The 17980-nt window shown below is 40.1% G+C and overlaps 1 protein-coding gene across 1 annotated transcript in view; it reads right to left on the bottom strand.

Moving 5' to 3' along the window:
- The window catches only part of fam171a1 (family with sequence similarity 171 member A1), a 169898-nt gene that overhangs the window by 27325 nt on the left and 124593 nt on the right, over window positions 1-17980 (bottom strand). The window contains exons 4-5 of the mRNA XM_063044128.1: window positions 11952-12110; window positions 180-356 (exon numbers count right to left, since the gene is read on the bottom strand). Coding sequence (XP_062900198.1) covers window positions 180-356; window positions 11952-12110 — 336 coding nt within the window. The remainder of the gene's footprint in view (window positions 1-179; window positions 357-11951; window positions 12111-17980) is intronic.

Genomic DNA, 17980 nt, shown 5'->3' with positions numbered 1-17980 from the left:
GAGCACAGGGAGAAAACCCATATAGTCACCAGGAGAAAGAGCAGACACCGTGCAGACAGCACTCGAAGTCAGAATTGATTTCTCAACAAGATAGCCATACATGTTTGAGGAAAGGACAATAAAACTAGATGGTTTTCCTTTCTATTTAATAAAACTGCTTATATATATGTATTGCTTACCAATTTTCATATCCAACTTCCATGCTGGGATAGTGTCGCCATGCTTCAAAGGGCTACTGGCTGGCAGAGGAATGGTCACACAAATAGGCCCGTTCACTTGGATTTCAGTTCCATCACTATTCAACAGATGAACACTCACTCCTGTGACAGGGCTCAGCTCAAAACTGCTGCTGTTTCCTGTTATAAAGAAAAGAAAAAGGTCATTTTGGAGTAATGAAAAGATTAACCATGTCATGTCTGTACAAGAAAGAGATGTTTGCTATTTTTGCACAGACAAAGAAAACCACTTGATGGATTATTAAGTCATCCATATCTTGAGTACCAAGACAACATACACTAGTTGTGGCTACCTGTTTTCCCTTTTAACTGAATATAAGCTATGACTAGGTGAAGGTAAATTTCACAGAACTCACAGCACAAGAACTGCACAATTACACAAATGGTAGACACATTTCTAATAATTGGTGAATTCAGCACCAAATTATAGGTGACTCACAAAATCAAATACACGGTTCCAAATTATCTGTGCAGCACTGGGAACGTGGAACTCCTTCCCATCCAAAAATAGACCTGAATGAACATTTCCAATTCATCTAATGATGTCTGCCTCTACAGAGTGACCAGCACTTCAATGCAAACTAGACCCGTATCACAACAAAAAAGTAAATTCCCCACTAATGATGAATAGTTATTTATTGACAATGAAATAAACTGCTAAAAGCAACTTACAGATCTCTCTATCTGTAGCACAATTGCTGAACGGAAGGAAAATAGTACTGTACCACCAAAAGATAATAAGTAAAATTTGAAGAGAATTTGCTCATGAATTCAATAATACAATTTAGGTATTCAAAATATCATATTGCATGAAGTTAAATTTTTTTATCAATGGTCCATTGGTCCTGAAAATTACAATATTAATTATTTTAATGTAACTTATTTTAAAAAAGGACAGCCTTCAATTTTATGCAATTAAGGATATAATAGTAACTCAAGTAATTTTAATCGACAGCAATTCAAGCTTGTATGGCTGGGATCACAAGTTTCAGTTGGATGACAACTAGTAGATTTTTTTTTATTACAGATCAGATAGTCTGAAATCTCAGATATACTGTGAAAATACACAATTTCTGAAAATATTTATCCTGCAGCCAACATCTTTAACATAGATTAGCTGATCATTGTTGATTGTGGGATTTCACTGTAATCAATTTTTTTTTTGTGTGCCGTATTCTGCCAGAGTCTCAGTGACCACTTTTTTTTCCCAGTGGTTGTCTTGGAGGAAAGATTCTGTGAGCGGTCCCCCATGCACTTCTCACAACGCAGTTTTTTTTAAACGAGGCCCAGTTACAAGCTTGACACTCAAGCCGGCATGGATGGAAAACGTACCCGGGAGCAGCCCGACTGGATCTGAACTTGGGAACCTTCGCTCCGGAGTCCAGCGCTGATGTCACTGCGCCACCAGCTAGCGTAAATCAATTATCTGTCCCAATTTCCATCACAAGGGCTGCTTACGGAATAATTTCTTAGGCTCTAAGACACATTGTGGTTGTAAAATGACAAGCAAGAAATAGATGCCCTTTCTTTTTCAGTGTGATGTTAATTATTATATTAAGAAATGGCATCATGTTGTAATACGAGTTAAAGTGACCACTCATTAATGTCCTGAGCAAAACAAAATTCCACAATAATCTACAGTAATCATGTGCAATTTTCTCTTCAACGTTATCAGGCAGACTACCTTAACATGAGATGTAAAACTGTAGATGTAAAAGGAAATTGTGAACAACGGAATGTCAGAAAGACCATCTAACCACAGGATGCATTTAAAGCTAAATACTGCGGATTATGGAAAAATTGAAACACAGAGTGCTGGAAGACAGGGACACAGTTACTGATTAAGATCAATGAACAGGTAAACATTAGAGGTTCCAACAGCATAATGAACAATTCAAAGCCCACAGGAAACTAAAACTATATCAGAAACAAAAGTGAACATGGATGCTTCAAGTCATTGTACAAGTTCTAAAATGTTCATGGTAAAGTTGTTAGGAGTTCACTGGGTTCAGCAGAAAGAGCTATTGAATAACATGACGGAACTGTAGAATAGATCTGTCTTTGTTGGATTTCATTTAACTGCTGATGAGACTAAATCTGTATCTTAAAAAGGTCATTAATTTTCAGAATATGTCTGTTTTGAGAAATATTCAATTTAATATAGAAATTCAGTAATGGCAATGGAATGACTCAGATATGGCATACATGTTAATATACACTGATGAAAATCTCTTACCCCGTAAGGGAATGATATAAAAGCAGGATCTAGTATTTAAATGAACATTTAACTAGATCAATTAACATTTCACACTATTACAACATAGTAAAATAGTTACAGTGAAATTTAAAAGATACAGAGCAATGAAGTAAAATAGCTTTACTATAAACACAATTTTATTGGATTAAGATGTAGATACAGTGGTGTTGGGTTAACTGGGTTATCGATTCATCAGGGCAGCGGCTTATTTGTGCCAACTCTTAAAGAACAAAAACTCAGAGAAATTAGCCGAGATTCCCTTTGTTTAATTTGGGACACTATGCCTCTTAATTGGGACAGGAGACTGTTGCCCAACAGTTTCCAACTAGCATCAGTCATGTGCATGTGTGGCTGTTAGACACTACACTTGCTTAGAGTGAACAGTTTTTAAATAGCATCAGTTGCATGTGTTTGTGTTCAAAAAACAGTGACTTTTGTCACTGATAGCTGGCAAGGCATAAGAGCTAAGACAATTTTGAACTGTTTTACTCACTGTGGTTTTAAGGATTTAGGCTTGGGAGATGCCAGAAATAGCTGGCAGTGAAAATGAAATGATTTCATTTCTTCAACAAGTTAGGGACTACAAAGAATTTGAAGGCGTTGACAATCATCTTGAATGTTACAATGAAAACTGAAGATTTGGAGGATCCAATTGTTGAAAGCATTGTATGAAGGCATTGAATGCCCGTGCAGATTTTGTTCATTTACAGCCCAATGAACTCTGCAGTGTACACTGCATTAATTCCTCTATCAATAATTATTAGGAGGCTATACAGGTTTATAGTACTGTAGCAGTATTAGTAGTGTTCTAAGTTGTTCTGTATTTCATTTAAATACATAATTTGTTACTCAGTTAAACAGTAGCTTGTCTTTGTTATACCTTTTTAACTACGTTTGTATTTCCATGAAACTTTGTCTAATTGGGACAGTTGCTTAATTGGATCAATATATATTGGTCCCAATTAACCAGAAACTGCTGTATATAGCTATGTGAATGTGTATGTACATCTAATTCCTTCATTGCTACTTTTTTTCAAAATATTCAAAACTGGTCAGAGAAGGCACAAAAAAATTAGTTGACCACAAATTTCTAAAATTATCCAGTGACATCCATTCAGGATTGGATGGTAACAAGAATTAATATTTCTGGAAGCTGAAATTGTCCAAAATCTAAACACAAGAAATTCTGAAGACGCTGGAAATCCAAACAACATACACAAAATACAAGAGGAACTCAGGCAGCATCTAAGGAAATGAACAGTCAGTTAACATTTTGGGCCGAGACCCTTCTTCAGGACTGGAAAGGGGGAAGATGCCAGGATAAAAAGGTGGGGGAGGGGAAGGATGATAGCTAGAAGATGATACTTGAAGCCAGGTGGGTGGGTGAGAAAGGTAAAAGGCTGGAGATGAAGGAATGTGATAGGAGAGGAGAGTGGACCATAGGAGAAAGTGTAGGAGGAGCAGCACCAAGGGGTGGTGACAGACAGGTGAGAAGTAGTAAGGGGCCAGAGTGGGGAATAGTGTAGTCTCATCATGGCACAAGAGGCAGCCATGGGCCAACATGTCGGAGCATGACCAAAACCTGTTGTGTAGTCACATGCTGGTTCCATAATTTCCAGGACAGCATGTTTTGAGCAGAGAAACATCAATTTGTCTTTCTATATGACATGAATTATTGGCCACAGAATGAAAATGAAGTGGGACTGTTTTCATCTTCACAGACAACTTGAGGAAAATGTTCATATATTTTTCTGGCTATATATAGTGACTCCTGCAGGCTATCCAGCAATGGACAAATTCAATTATTCCTCATCTGGAAATAAAAGGGTCCAGAATATTAACTCTGCACAGATGTTGTTAACCTCCTGAGTATTTTAGCATTTTTATTTTTAATTCAGATTTCCAACATCCACAGTATTTTGCATTCTTAGTAGTTAAGAAGCTTCTTTTTCAAAGACCAATACCCGACTTCACAACAGGCAAACTAACCCATTCTAAATTCTCATAAGAAGTTCCAATTAAAAGACAAATTCTGGAGTAAAATTAACTCACTAATAAAGTTGAATTTACTTTCAAAATATTTCCTCTGAAATAAAATCAGATAAATAAGACTTCTGATGGCAACCAAACAATGATAATGCAGAACTGCTTTCTGAAGAGACTCTGCAAATCCTTATTCACAGGCCCACATAGCTTTCCAAAAAATGCAGCAAAAAAGATGCAACGAGGAATGTTTTCTTTTGATGAATATGACCTGGAACTCGTTCACTTGTTTCTGGTTGCAGGTTGTCTCAGTTAGAATGAAGCAGTGACCCAAGTAATTCAAGACTAAGCTGCAATCAAAAGAACGTGACTGCAACTGGTGAGAATGTGTGCTCTCTCCCAGACCCGTAACTCCTCTGTAACAAGGGATTTGATGTAACTATACTAACTATCCTTGTAACCTAACTTATGATTTTACTAAATTAATATAGTAATATATCACACGAGACTATGAATACAAAAAATAGATTTTGTTCAACACTTAAAAGTCTAGAAAAATATCTCATCTGTTTCTTTACAGTAAGGTTACTTGTTATATTGCCAATGTAAAGGAAGATGAAACTGCATAATCTATTTTAAACTTTTTCAGAAGACAAGTTAATTTGAGACAAAATTGGATACAGGGTCTAATATCAAAGTTCAGAATCTTGAGAGGGGAAACTCACAGTTGTGTTGTCACAGGAATCCTGGATAAAGTCACAGCATCAAACAGTAAAATACAACATACTTGGTAGTGGTTTCCTGATGACAGAGAGAACTTTAAAATAAAGTAATATTAATAGGAATAGAGGTAACTCTAGTGAAATAGTAACCAAGAGGATGGAATTAATGATTCATTAGTTCACTACAGCATCTGAAAATTTGAAATTCAGTTATTTAAATTACAGAATTAAATAAACGTATATATTATCACACCAATTATCTGTTTCAATAATCCCTTAAGGAAGGAGTGTGTCAGGTCTGCCCTTCCCCCAAACACACTGTGGTTAGCTTGACTCTAAACCATCCTCTAAAATGGCCTGCAAACTATTCAGTTGCATCAAATCATTACAATGAAGACAAGAATTAAACCAAATGTACCACCCAAGATTGACCTTTCAACAGGATACATCAGCAACAAAAATAATCCCACTCCAGACCAACTAGACAACATGATGCAGACTCAAATCCTTTAAGTAATATCTCAGACTGTTCTATTACCACCTTTCTGCCTCACTAGCAGAACTGACCCACAAGAGGCGACATCATTGTGAAATATAGTAAGGAAGAAACAATCCATCAGAATCGAATGGAAACGTGGAATTTCAGAGTGTCAGAATCAGGTTTAATATCACTGACATCCAATATGTCATGAAATTTGTTCTGTGGCAACAGTATGTTGCAATACATAATAATTAATCAAAAACTATTAATTACAATAAAGAACATATACAAAAAATTAAACTGAGTGTTGCAGAAAGAGAGCAAAACGATAGTGAGGTAGTGTTCCTGAAACACTGAGTGTGTGTCTCCCCCCGATGGTAACAATGGGAAGAGGGCATGTTCTGGGTGATGGGGATCCTTAATGACAGATGCCACCTTCTTCAGGCATTGCTTTTTGAAGGTATCCTCGATGGAGCTGTCTGAGTTTACTTCAGCAGCTTTTTCTGATCTTGTGCAGTGGCACCCACTCGCCCCTATCCCCTCCCCAATAACAGATGGTGATGCAACTGGTTAGATTATTCTCCACGGTACACCTGTAGAAATTTGCAATCGTCTTCGGTGACATACCAAGTCTCTTCAAACCCCCAATGAAATATAGCCACAGTCATGCCTTCCATGTAATTGCATCAATACGTTAGACCCAGGAAAGATCTTCAGAGATGTTGAAATCCAGGAACTTTAAACTGCTCACCCCTCGATGAGGACTAGTGTGTGTTCCCTTGATTTCCCCTTCCATACGTCCACAATAAATTCCTCACTGATGCTGAGTATGAGGTTGACGGTGTAACACCACTCAACCAACTGATCTATCTCACTCCTGTTTGCCTCCTGATCACCATTTGAAATTCTGCCAACAATAGTTGTGTCATCAGCAAATTTATAGATGACATTTGAGCTGTGCCTAGCCACACAGTCATGAGAGAGTAGAGTACCTCACATCCTTGAGGTGCACTAGTGTTGAGAGAGGAGACATTATTTATGATCCACATAGACTGTGGTCTTGTTGTAAAGAAGTCAAGGATCCAATTGTAGAGGAAGGTACAGAGGTAACCTCCAGTTGCAGAGGATGCAACATGGCAACCTGCTTCAATGACCATAATCCAGTTGCACTTACATCCACAGTGAAGAAGTGTTTTGAGAGGTTGGTGATGAACTATATCAACACCTGGCTGCAAAACAACTTGGATCTGCTCCAGTTTGTCTACCGGCACAATAGGTCCACAACAGATGCCATTGCATTGACCCTTCACTCAACCCTGGAACATCTGGACAGCAAAGAAGCATACATCATGATGTTCTTTATTGATTACAGCCTAGCATTCAATACTATCATCCCCTTAAAACTAATCAATAAGCTTTAAGACGTTGACGTTAATACCTTCTTGTGCAATTGGATCCTCTATTTCTTCCAGTGCCTACCCCAGACAGTTCGGAATGGCAACAACATCTCCTGCACAATCTCCATCACGGTCCGCTTATGACTGTGTGGCTCAGCACAGCTTTGATGCCATATTTAAGTTTTCTGATGACACCACTGTCATAGGCCAAATCAAAAGGTGGTGACAAATCAGTATACAAGAGGGAGAATGGAAATCTGGCTGATTGTTGCCACAACAACAAGCTCTTACTCAATGTCAGCAAGACCAAGGAGCTGATTATTGACTAAGGAGGAGGAAACCAGAGGTCAATGGGCCAGTCCTCATCTGAGGTTCAGAGGTGGAGAAGGTCAGCAACATTAAATTCCCTGGTGTTATCAGTTTGGAGGACCAGTCTAGAGTCCAATATGTTAGGTGCAATTATGAAGAAAGCACGGTAGCACCTTTACTTTCTTAGATGTTTGAGAAGATTCAGCATGACATCTAAAACTTTGACTAACTTCTATAGACGTGACAGGGAGTTTATATAGACTGGTTGCATCACAGCTCAGAATGGAAACACAAATGCCCTTGAATGGAAAATCCTGCATAAAGTAGTGGGTATGGGCCAGTCCATCAGGGTAAAGCCCTCCCCACAATTCAGCACATCTATACTGTGTGTTGTCATGGGAAAGCAGCATCCATCATCAGGGACACTCACTACCCAGATCATGCTTTCTTCTCACTGCTGCCATCAGGTAGAAGGTACAGGAGGCTCAGGACGTGCACCACCAGGTTCAGGAACAGTTACTACCCCTCAACCATCAGGCTTCTGAACAAGAAGGGATTCAGCTTCACTTGCACCATCAATGAACTGTTCCCACAACCTACGGACTCTTCCAAAAACTCTTCACCTCATGTTCACACTATAATGTATATATTGTTATTATTATTATTTCCTTTTTATGTATTTCCACAGCTTGTTGATTTTTGCAGATTGGTTGTCCACCCTATTGGTGCAGTCTTTCATTAATTCTAATATGGTTACAGGATAGATTGAATACACCCTCAAGAAAATGAATCACAGGACTGTATACGGAGACATACTGTGGCATGCAAAGGTTTGGGTACCCCTGGTCAAAATTTCTGTTACTGTGAATAGTTAAGTGATTAGAAGATGAACTGATCTCCAACAGTTAAAGGTGAAATATTCTTTTCAACATTTTAAGCAAGATTAGTGTATTATTTTTGTTTTCTACAATTTTAGAGTGGAAAAAAGGAAGGAAGCACCATCCAAAAGTTTGGGCACCCCAAGAGATTTGAGCTCTCAGATAACTTTCATCAAGGTCTCAGACCTTAATTAGCTTGTTAGGGCTATGACTTGTTCACAGTCACTGTTAGGAAAGGCCAGGTAATGCAAATTTCGAAGCTTTATAAATACCCTGACAGCTCAAACCTTGTCACAACAATAAGCAGCCATGGGCTCCTCTAAGCAGCTGCCTAGCACTCTGAAAATTAAAATAAATGATGCCCCTAAAGCAGGAGAAGACTATAAGAAGATAGCAAAGCATTTTCAGGTAGCCGTTTCCTTAGTTCGTTATGTAATTAAGAAATGGCAGTTAACAGGAATGGTGGAGGTCAAGTTGAGGTCTGGAAGACAAAGAAAACTTTCCGAGAGAACTGCTCGTAGGATTGCTAGAAAGGCAAATCAAAACCTCCGTTTGACTGCAAAAGACCTTCAGGATGATTTAGCAGACTCAGGAGTGATGGTGCACTGTTCTACTGTGCAGCGACACCTGCACAAATATGGCCTTCATGGAAGAGTCATCAGAAGAAAACCTTTCCTGCGTTCTCACCACAAAATTCAGCGTCAGAAGTTTGCAAAGGAACATCTAAACAAGCCTGATGCATTTTGGAAACAAGTCCTGTGGACTGATGAAGTTAAAATAGAACTTTTTGGCCGCAACGAGCAAAGGTATGTTTGGAGAAAAAAGGGTTCAGAATTTCATGAAAAGAACCCCTCTCCAAATGTAAAGCACGGGGGTGGATCGATCATGCTTTGGGCTTGTGTTGCAGCCAGTGGCACGGGGAAAATTTCACTCGTAGAGGGAAGAATTAATTCAATTAAATACCAGCAATTCTGGAAGCAAACATCACACCATCTGTAAAAAAGCCAAAGATGAAATGAGGATGGCTTCTACAACAGGATAATAATCCTAAGCACAACTCAAAATCCACAACGGACTACCTCAAGAGGCGCAAGCTGAAGGTTTTGTCATGGCCCTCACAGTCCCCCGACCTAAACATCATCGAAAATCTGTGGATAGACCTCAAAAGAGCAGTGCATGCAAGACGGCTCAACAATCTCACAGAACTAGAAGACTTTTGGAAGGAAGAAGGGGCAAAAATCCCCCAAACAAGAATTGAAAGACTCTTAGCTGGCTACAGAAAGCGTTTACAAGCTGTGATACTTGCCAAAGGGGGTGTTACTAAGTACTGATCATGCAGGGTGCCCAAACGTTTGCTTTGGGCCCTTTTCTTTTTTGGTATTTTGAAACTGTAAAAGATGGAAATAAAAAAAGTAATTTTGCTTAAAATATTAAAGAAATGTGTCATCTTTAACTTTATGCCTTTTGGAAATCAGGTCGTCTTTTACTCGCTTATCTATTCACAGTAACAGATATTTTGACCAGGGTGCCCAAACTTTTGCATGCCACTGTATATGTATAGAGAGACATATATGAATAAGTTGTTGATTAGAACTGAGGGCATGATTGTGTTGAATACTAATCTGTAATCAATTAATAGTTGCCTTAAGCAGGTTTTGCTATTGTTCAGGTGATCAGTCATGGGGAAAGAATGTGCCGTAAAAAATAAAAAAGCTGCAGGTGCTGAAAATATGAAATAAAAGCATATTTTACTCAACAAAACAGGCAACGTTCCTGGAAATAAAAATAGATTTTGTTTTTCCCAAGTTAAATACCCTTCATTAGAATGCAGAAAGAGAAAAATCCATTACTTTTAATATGCAGACATGGTGGGAGGAAGAATGGGAGGAGGGAGAATATCAGTGATAGGGCAGTGCCGAGGCTGTCATGCAGTTAATATGCAGAAGTACTCTATAACTTAGAGTAACTACTGGAAGCAGTCAGAGAGGGGACACAAACAAGGAAATGTAATAACTTGTAAAGTTTACATTTGTAGGAGACATATAGCAGGTTAGGCTATGCCAATGATGAGAGAAAAACAGCCAAATTCACAGACAAGTGATTAACTCCAGAATTAGAGAGCTAAGGTACAGTTAGAGAAAATAAGTTACCTAGAGCACAGAATTTGATACAAATCCCAGAAGGCTGTAAGAAGCTGTTCTTCAAATTTGCTTCGAGCCTCATTAGAACAGAGCAGCTGGGTCGGAGTGGAAGTGGGAAAAGAAAATTATAGTGGCAGGCAACAGGAAGCTCAGAGCCACTCCTGCAGCCTAACACAGATGATCCACAAAAGGTACTGAAAGAAAAATGAATTCACATTTGGTTTCTCCAGTGTAAAGACCAGCACATTCTGAATGCAGTTCACTAGATTGAGCAAGTGAATCACTGGTTCACCTGAAATTATCTTGGATGGTGAGAAGAAATGAAAGGATAGAATGTCATATCTCCTGCATGTTATAATGGTGCCGATACAAGAGTGGAGCAGAAAGTTGATGACAGCAGTTCATTTGAAATGCTGTATGCAGAGTGGGGAGGAAGATACGTCTGATGGTGGAATCATGTTGGATTTGGTGGAAACTGCAAAGTAAAATCTATTGAATATGGAAGCTGGCGGGATGCAAGGTGGAAAATGACTGAGAACAGAAGATTGAGAAATAGGTGAGCTGTGGTCATGGATTTGCCAACTGTGGTAGATGGGAAGTCACAATTCAGGAAGTGTGACATTTTAGAGGCACCTTTATGGAAAGTCTGCACATCAATGGATATATGATGTAGACAGGAAGTGGGAGGTTGTGACAGCTGTGGAAGTCTGTAGGCTTAGAATGGATGTTTGTCACTAGCCTCTCCTGGAAAATGGAGATGGAGCAATCCAGAAACAGAAGAAAAAAGTCAAACAGGGACTGTGTGGACCTGAGAGAAAAGGTGTTTTTCTCTTCTATGAGTACAGAAAGCAGCACCAATGCACTGAGAAAGAGAATTGAGAAAGGAGTTCGATGAGGACTGAAAAACAGATTGTCCCCCGTAAGCGTGTAATATGATCGGTGAAGCTAAGGCCATTGTGAGTTGCCTGTGGCTACACGTTTGCTCTGGAGAATGTAAATGAAGTTTAAAGAGAAGTTGTTTAACAGCAAATAGGAGGAAGCTCCAAAAATATTTCCACCCCAACAGTTTCAAAGCTAGGTGCAGGAGTGCTACAGATAAGGCATTTACAGCCAAGAGAAATACCTAGACAATACAACTTGTTTTCTTTCTGAGACTCTGTTGTCATAGAAACAGTCTTCAGTTATTTTAATCTTTCTCATCTGATGTCAAGAAATAATTGAACACTCGAGAAACAGCAATGACAATGGGACAAGGCAACATCTCAGCTGAGTACTAACTATGTCTCTAACCAAGCTGTTCCAGTACAATCAAAACACCAGCATCTACCCAACAAGGTAGAAAATTGCCCAGATACCTCTTCTGCACAAACTTCAGGGCAAATTTAACATTGCTAATTAGCAGCACGTCAGACTATTTCTCAAGGAGACTACAGCTGTTCAAGTTTGCAGCTCAGTGCCAGCTTCAAGGGTGATTATAGATTATCAATAAATGCTGACATTTCCAGCAATACCCTAATCTTAAAGATGAATTTAAGGAGATATTTTACCTGTTTGATTTACGTCAATTCCTTGTAAATGTGGGAAGCCACCTACTTCCCAGGGAGTGACAGCTACTGTAAGAAAAGCAATCAGGTCCCGATAGGTTAAGTTCTTTGGCAAGTTGAGAGACCTTCTCTGGAACTGAATCTTAGGCTGAATTAGGGTGCCTGTGGAGTAAGAACAACAAGGATTTTTTTGTAAGGGATCATTATGACAGAATTAAACTTTGTTAAATATAATGAACCATGAAAACAATTTACATCATTTAACAGCGCATAACAACAGGAATTCTGCAGATGCTGGAAATTCAAGCAACACACACCAAAGTTGCTGGTGAACGCAGCAGGCCAGGCAGCATCTCTATGAAGAGGTACAGTCGACGTTCCAGGCCGAGACCTGAAACGTCGACTGCACCTCTTTCTAGAGATGCTGCCTGGCCTGCTGCGCTCACCAGCAACTTTGATGTGTGTTGCTACGTCATTTAACAGCACAGTTTAGCATAATCGTTACAGGAGGTAAAGCCAGTAGCATCACATCAGTTAGATCTAAAAAGCAGGTTCAATCTACTGGTAAATAACCAGCACAGATCCAACGTGTTGATGTTTAGCTACATTTTATTTTTGCAGATAAGTTTTTCCCTTGTCCCCGAAGTACCTAGTGTTTAATTTTGAATTTAGGCTCCAATTTTTTTTTAAACTGTGTTGCCCATTCATTTGTTGTTTTATTTACTACAGAAGGGTGTTGAAGCATTGAAGCAACATTGTGGCTTTTTCTGACCTATGCCCTCAACCTCTCCCCACCCTCCACCCCCACACCACCACCACCTTGTCACTTCACTGACCAGGACTCTCGAGCCACATCTTTAGGCCCTGATAGTTTGCAGACCACTGTAATGGAAGACCCTGATCAGGTAACATCAAAGACGTCGGCATCCAGAAAGTGAGTCACCTGGCCATGGCTTTGTGGAACTGGATACCAAGGATATGGGAATCAAACACCAGTTGATAAAAGGGCACACATGGACAATATCCATCACTGGTGTGACAGTTCTATTGAGAATAAACAGTCAGTTCTGCACATTCATCCACTTCAAGGCATGCTGTGCTATGGAAAAGTTAACCCACTCATTCACACCTCACCCTGTACCTTCACTTATCTACCACAAGTTGCAGTCATTTCCTGCTTCTACAATTAATGTGATACCCACAGTTACGCTAGCAACTCATAATCTAAAAATAATTTGTAAAAACTGAAATGTACATTAATTGCACCAAGTCTGTACAAAAGCTCCACGTTATTTAATTCTTGCCCAACAGCCCTTTAAAGTTGTCTAAATATGTTTTGCCACCCTGTCACTTATCAGCCCCTACTAGAAGCAGATCAATCTCCCCAACTCACACCACCTTTCTAGAAAAGAAACTGACCTACACTTGTGGTTGACTTTACCAAACGAGATGCTGGACTTGTTAAATACAACTTGTTAAGTACCTTGACATATTTTGGTAGAATCCAACTAGTTACTCATTCATGAATTAGATCAGAAAACCGAGAACAATACCACATAGAAACTGCCCCTTCAGCCCACAACGTTGTGCTGAACTAATTAGGCAAATGATGCCTAATTAAACCAATCCCTTCTGCCTGCATGTTATCTGTATCCCTCCATTCTCTGCATATTCATGTGCCTCTATAAGAACATGCTAAAATGCCACTATCTTATTTGCCACCATGACCCCCGGCAGCGCATTCCAGGCACCCTTTCTGTGCAAAATAAAACTTACTCACACATCTCCTTAGGACTTACCCCCACTCACCTCAAATGCATGGGTTTTAGTACTTGATATTTTGACTCTGCGAAAGATACTAGCTGTCTGTCTGCGCATCTTATAACCTTATAAACTTCTATCAGGTCTCCCCTCTGCCTCCGCTACTGCAGAAAGAACAAAGTTTGTCCAACCTCTCCTTATGCGCATGCCCTCTAATCCTGGCAGCATCTTGGTAAACCTCTTCTGCACCCTCTTCAAAGCCTCTATGTCCTTCCCATAATAGGGTAACCAGAATTAAACGCAATACTCCAGATGCTTCCTGACCAGTTTTACAAAGCTACAACACAACTTCCCAACTCTTCACCAATGCTTTGACTTACAATGGCAAGCATACCATACGCCTTCTTTACCGCCATCAACATGTGCTTTTACTTTCAGGGACTTGGACCGAAAGATCCCTCTGTACACGGGTGCTGTTAAGTGTCCTACTGTTAGCTATGTACTGTCCCTTCACAAGACCTTCCAAAGTGCTACATTTGGCTACATCCAATTCTATTTATCATTCTTTATCTGCAACTGATCTGTATCCCACTGCGCCCTTTGGTAATCTTCTCAATCTTCCACACCATCAATAGCACTACCAGTCATTGCATCGTCTGAAATTACTAACTCATCCATCCCAAGTAAATAAAACAAAAAGCAGAGGTCCTATTATGAATTTCTGTGGAACATCAGCAGGAACTGAACTCTAGCCAGAATAAGACCCCTCAATATCTACCCCCCCCATCCTCTTTAGGCAAGCCAATTCGGATTCCACACAGCCAAGTCAACTTGGATCCTATGGATCTTAACCTTCTGGATAAACCTACCATGAGAGACCCTATCAAATGTCTTACTAAAATCCATGCAGACAACATCCACTGCTCCACCTTCATCACCTGCTCAAGATATTAAATCAATCTAGTAAGACATGACCTGCTCTGCACAAGGCCATGGATTTCCAAATACTCACTAATCCTATCTCTAACAATCCTATCCAACTGCTTACCTACTTCTGTGCGAGATTCTATGTTTTATAATTTCTGCTATTATCCCCATGCCCCTTCTCGAACAAAGGGACATTTGCTATTTAGCAGTTCTCCAGGACCCCCAACCGCACTGGTGGGCAGAAAGGACACAAAACCCTCGACCAAGGCTGCAGCAATCTCATCTCTTGCCCCCCTCAGTAATCTGGGGTATATCCCATCAAGCCATATTCCATTAATATTCTTCAAGAGACCCAACACGATCTCATTATTTAAATTAGAAATAAATGGACATGGAATTAAAAAAAAAACTCTACAGGGCAGAGGGCTATGACAAGAAGGCAGTGGATCCAAGTTTCAGCCCATCAATGATTCAGCATCAGGACTTTAAGTATATACCCCACATATTTAAATTTAGGATTCAAATCCTGAGGATGCAAAGACATTCCACTGTGTGCTGTAAATATTTTGATTTTGTATGTATAGTATCACATCGAGGAGCAGCACCGATCAGTTAGTACATAAGACACAAGGGCAAGGATAGGCTATTTACCCTCAGCACCATTTATGAAGATAAATGCTAATCTTTTACCCAAACATCACTATAATGTGTTCATTTCATATCCTTTTATCCCATTATATTCAAATATCTACTTCATCTTTAGTATACCCAACAGATGAGCTTCCACAGGCCTCTTGATATGGGAATTCCATTAACTCACTACCCTCTGGAGTGTCAGGGAGGGGTAGCACCTCTGGTGGGGGAACATGTCACGTCCTTTTCAAGGCGGTTAGTCCACCTTTGGTCCCGACCTGGCACTCAGCTCCCACCAGTGGCTCCCCGTAGCTGTTTACATGCGACAGTGGCCACACCCCGGGCAACGGCTTCGACAAGCCGGCTAAACCAGGTGAAGGTAACCGACGGGTCTCAAACCCTCGGTGAGATAGGAAGTTGTCTACCCCAGCAAGTGAAGACAGACTCCGGCGGATTGAGCGGACGAGACCAATGGAAGGTCCAACGGTGAAGAAGGCGGTCTCCGCAAGCGTCGTGGAACGTGTAGAGCAGGACAAGACACAGAAGACGTCCTGGTCATCCACTGCGCCTAGTCCCATCTCCAGCCATCTCGACTCTGTCTTACCACTGGATCCAGACGGGAATTGGGAAGAGAGAGTGAGGCTGACACTGCGCAACTCTCCCTCACTTAAATCCAAATCACACGCTAGTCTCGACACCATCATAATGGTGTTGAGGTCTTCATCGACATAGATGATGGATGAACACCCTCTGGGTGAAGAGATTTCATCTAATCTCAATGGTGAATCCCGACATTATTACTGCAGATTCTAGACCGGGGTCGGCAACCTTTTTGCCTCTGTGGGCTGGATCGCGTATTAATGAGCGGACAGTGGGCCACATAAATGCCATTAAAAACTTGAAATGTGGGAATTATCCATTTAAATACATCTAGTTATGTTTTGCCTCAAATTAATGAATAACACATGCTAGAAAATCATTTGTGCTTAACCAAGGATGCCAAGTAATCAAAGAACTCAGTTTAGTTTTTCTGTCCCACCATTGCTGGTGCCCCATCAGTTGTGATGCCAATTAGCTTCGACACATTAAGTTTCATTTCTGACATCATTTTCAGCAAAGCTTCAAAAATGTCTGCTCCAGTAACCGTGTCCTTCATAAGAATTAATTGAATAAACTCTTCAAAATTTTGAAAAGTCGAGGTCACTCCTCGCACAAACACTGCAAGTTGAGCAGTGTCTCTCAAGTCTGTACTCTCATCAAGCGCAATTGGAAACAAATGCAATTCATTGCAGGCATCCCTTAAACAACTTTTAACATCTGCTGACATTTCTTCGACTCGCTGTGTGATTGTTCTTGCTGACAGGCTGATAGATGCAAATAAAGATTTCGTTTCAGGACAAACAATATCCACCACTGCCAGTAAACATTCTTTGACAAACTCTCCATTTGTAAAAGGCTTCATCTTTTCTGCAATCCATTCTGAGACTTCGTAGCTGGCACGGATATTTCCTTCATTTTCACTGCTTTTTCGGCACTCAGCGTCTACTTTCCTGCGTTTTGTACTCATTGCCATTGGAATTTTTTTCTTTGATTTTATTTTGAAATGCGACTTATTCAAAAAGTATCGTAGAACATGTAAATATCTGGATATTGAGCGTGGATTTCTTGTTAAAACACAGTGACACTGTTTCTGTTTATAAATTTGAACGATCCCATCTGAAAACCTGCGCATGCACGGAGAGTATCTAATACACATTAATAAGGTGGTCTGCCTTCCTGTCATTTGTATATACCAGTGTTTGGTTTGGAACAAAACAGAACCTGGGGCCAGTGTAACAAGACGCCATGCATGTCCATCAGTGTGGTCGCGTGAAACGCTCAGAATAAGGAAAAAAAAAATTGCTCACAGGCCAGATAAGCATAGTATCTCAATATTTGCTCATGGGCCGGTCAAAATACCTTCGCGGGCCGGATCTGGCCCGCCGCCATAGGTTGCCTACCCCTGTACTAGACACTCCAGCTGAGAGAAGCATAACCTCTGTACCAATCCTGTCAAACCTTCCAAAAATTGTGCATTTTTCAATTGGATAATATAGAAACATAAGAAATAAAAGGTCATGGTCATTTGGTCTGCATTCCTTTATCATCCAATAAGATCAAGAGAAATCTTTTCTGTCAGCATCACTTTCCCATACTGACCCTACAGTCCTTGTTCATCTCTTATTACTCTTTCGAGATATTTATTTGTTTGTTTGTTTGGTGAGATACAGTGTGGAGTAGGCCCTTCCTGCCCTTCGAAATATGTCACCCACCAATCTAATCCTAGTCTAATCACAGGACATTTTACAATGACCTATTAACCTTCCAACCGGTACATCTTTGGACTGTGGGAGGAAGCCAGAGCACCCAGAGGAAACCCACGTGGTCACGGGGAGAACATTTGTGTCAGGCTTAAGCAGATTCAGTCTGTTTAATTCCTCCTCACAGCTGGGGTTTAAATGGGAGATTTTACATTAAATGCATGAATGATTTTCCAAGGTAAATTTCACTAACTGTTTATTACCACTCAAAATTGAAAACTACATTTTTCCATTCTAATTTTTTTTTACTTGTTAACCCCCTTCATAAATAAGTAATGTTGAAACAAATGGCCATTAAATCAGTAAATATTCCTCTGCTGAAGAGGAAACAAAACTTCTCAGCTTCTCCGG

This window comes from Mobula hypostoma, chromosome 3, assembly GCF_963921235.1.
Source record: "Mobula hypostoma chromosome 3, sMobHyp1.1, whole genome shotgun sequence".
Taxonomy (NCBI): domain Eukaryota; kingdom Metazoa; phylum Chordata; class Chondrichthyes; order Myliobatiformes; family Myliobatidae; genus Mobula; species Mobula hypostoma.
The sequence above is the reverse complement of the archived record's forward strand: the minus strand, read 5'-3'. Positions and strand labels throughout refer to the sequence as shown.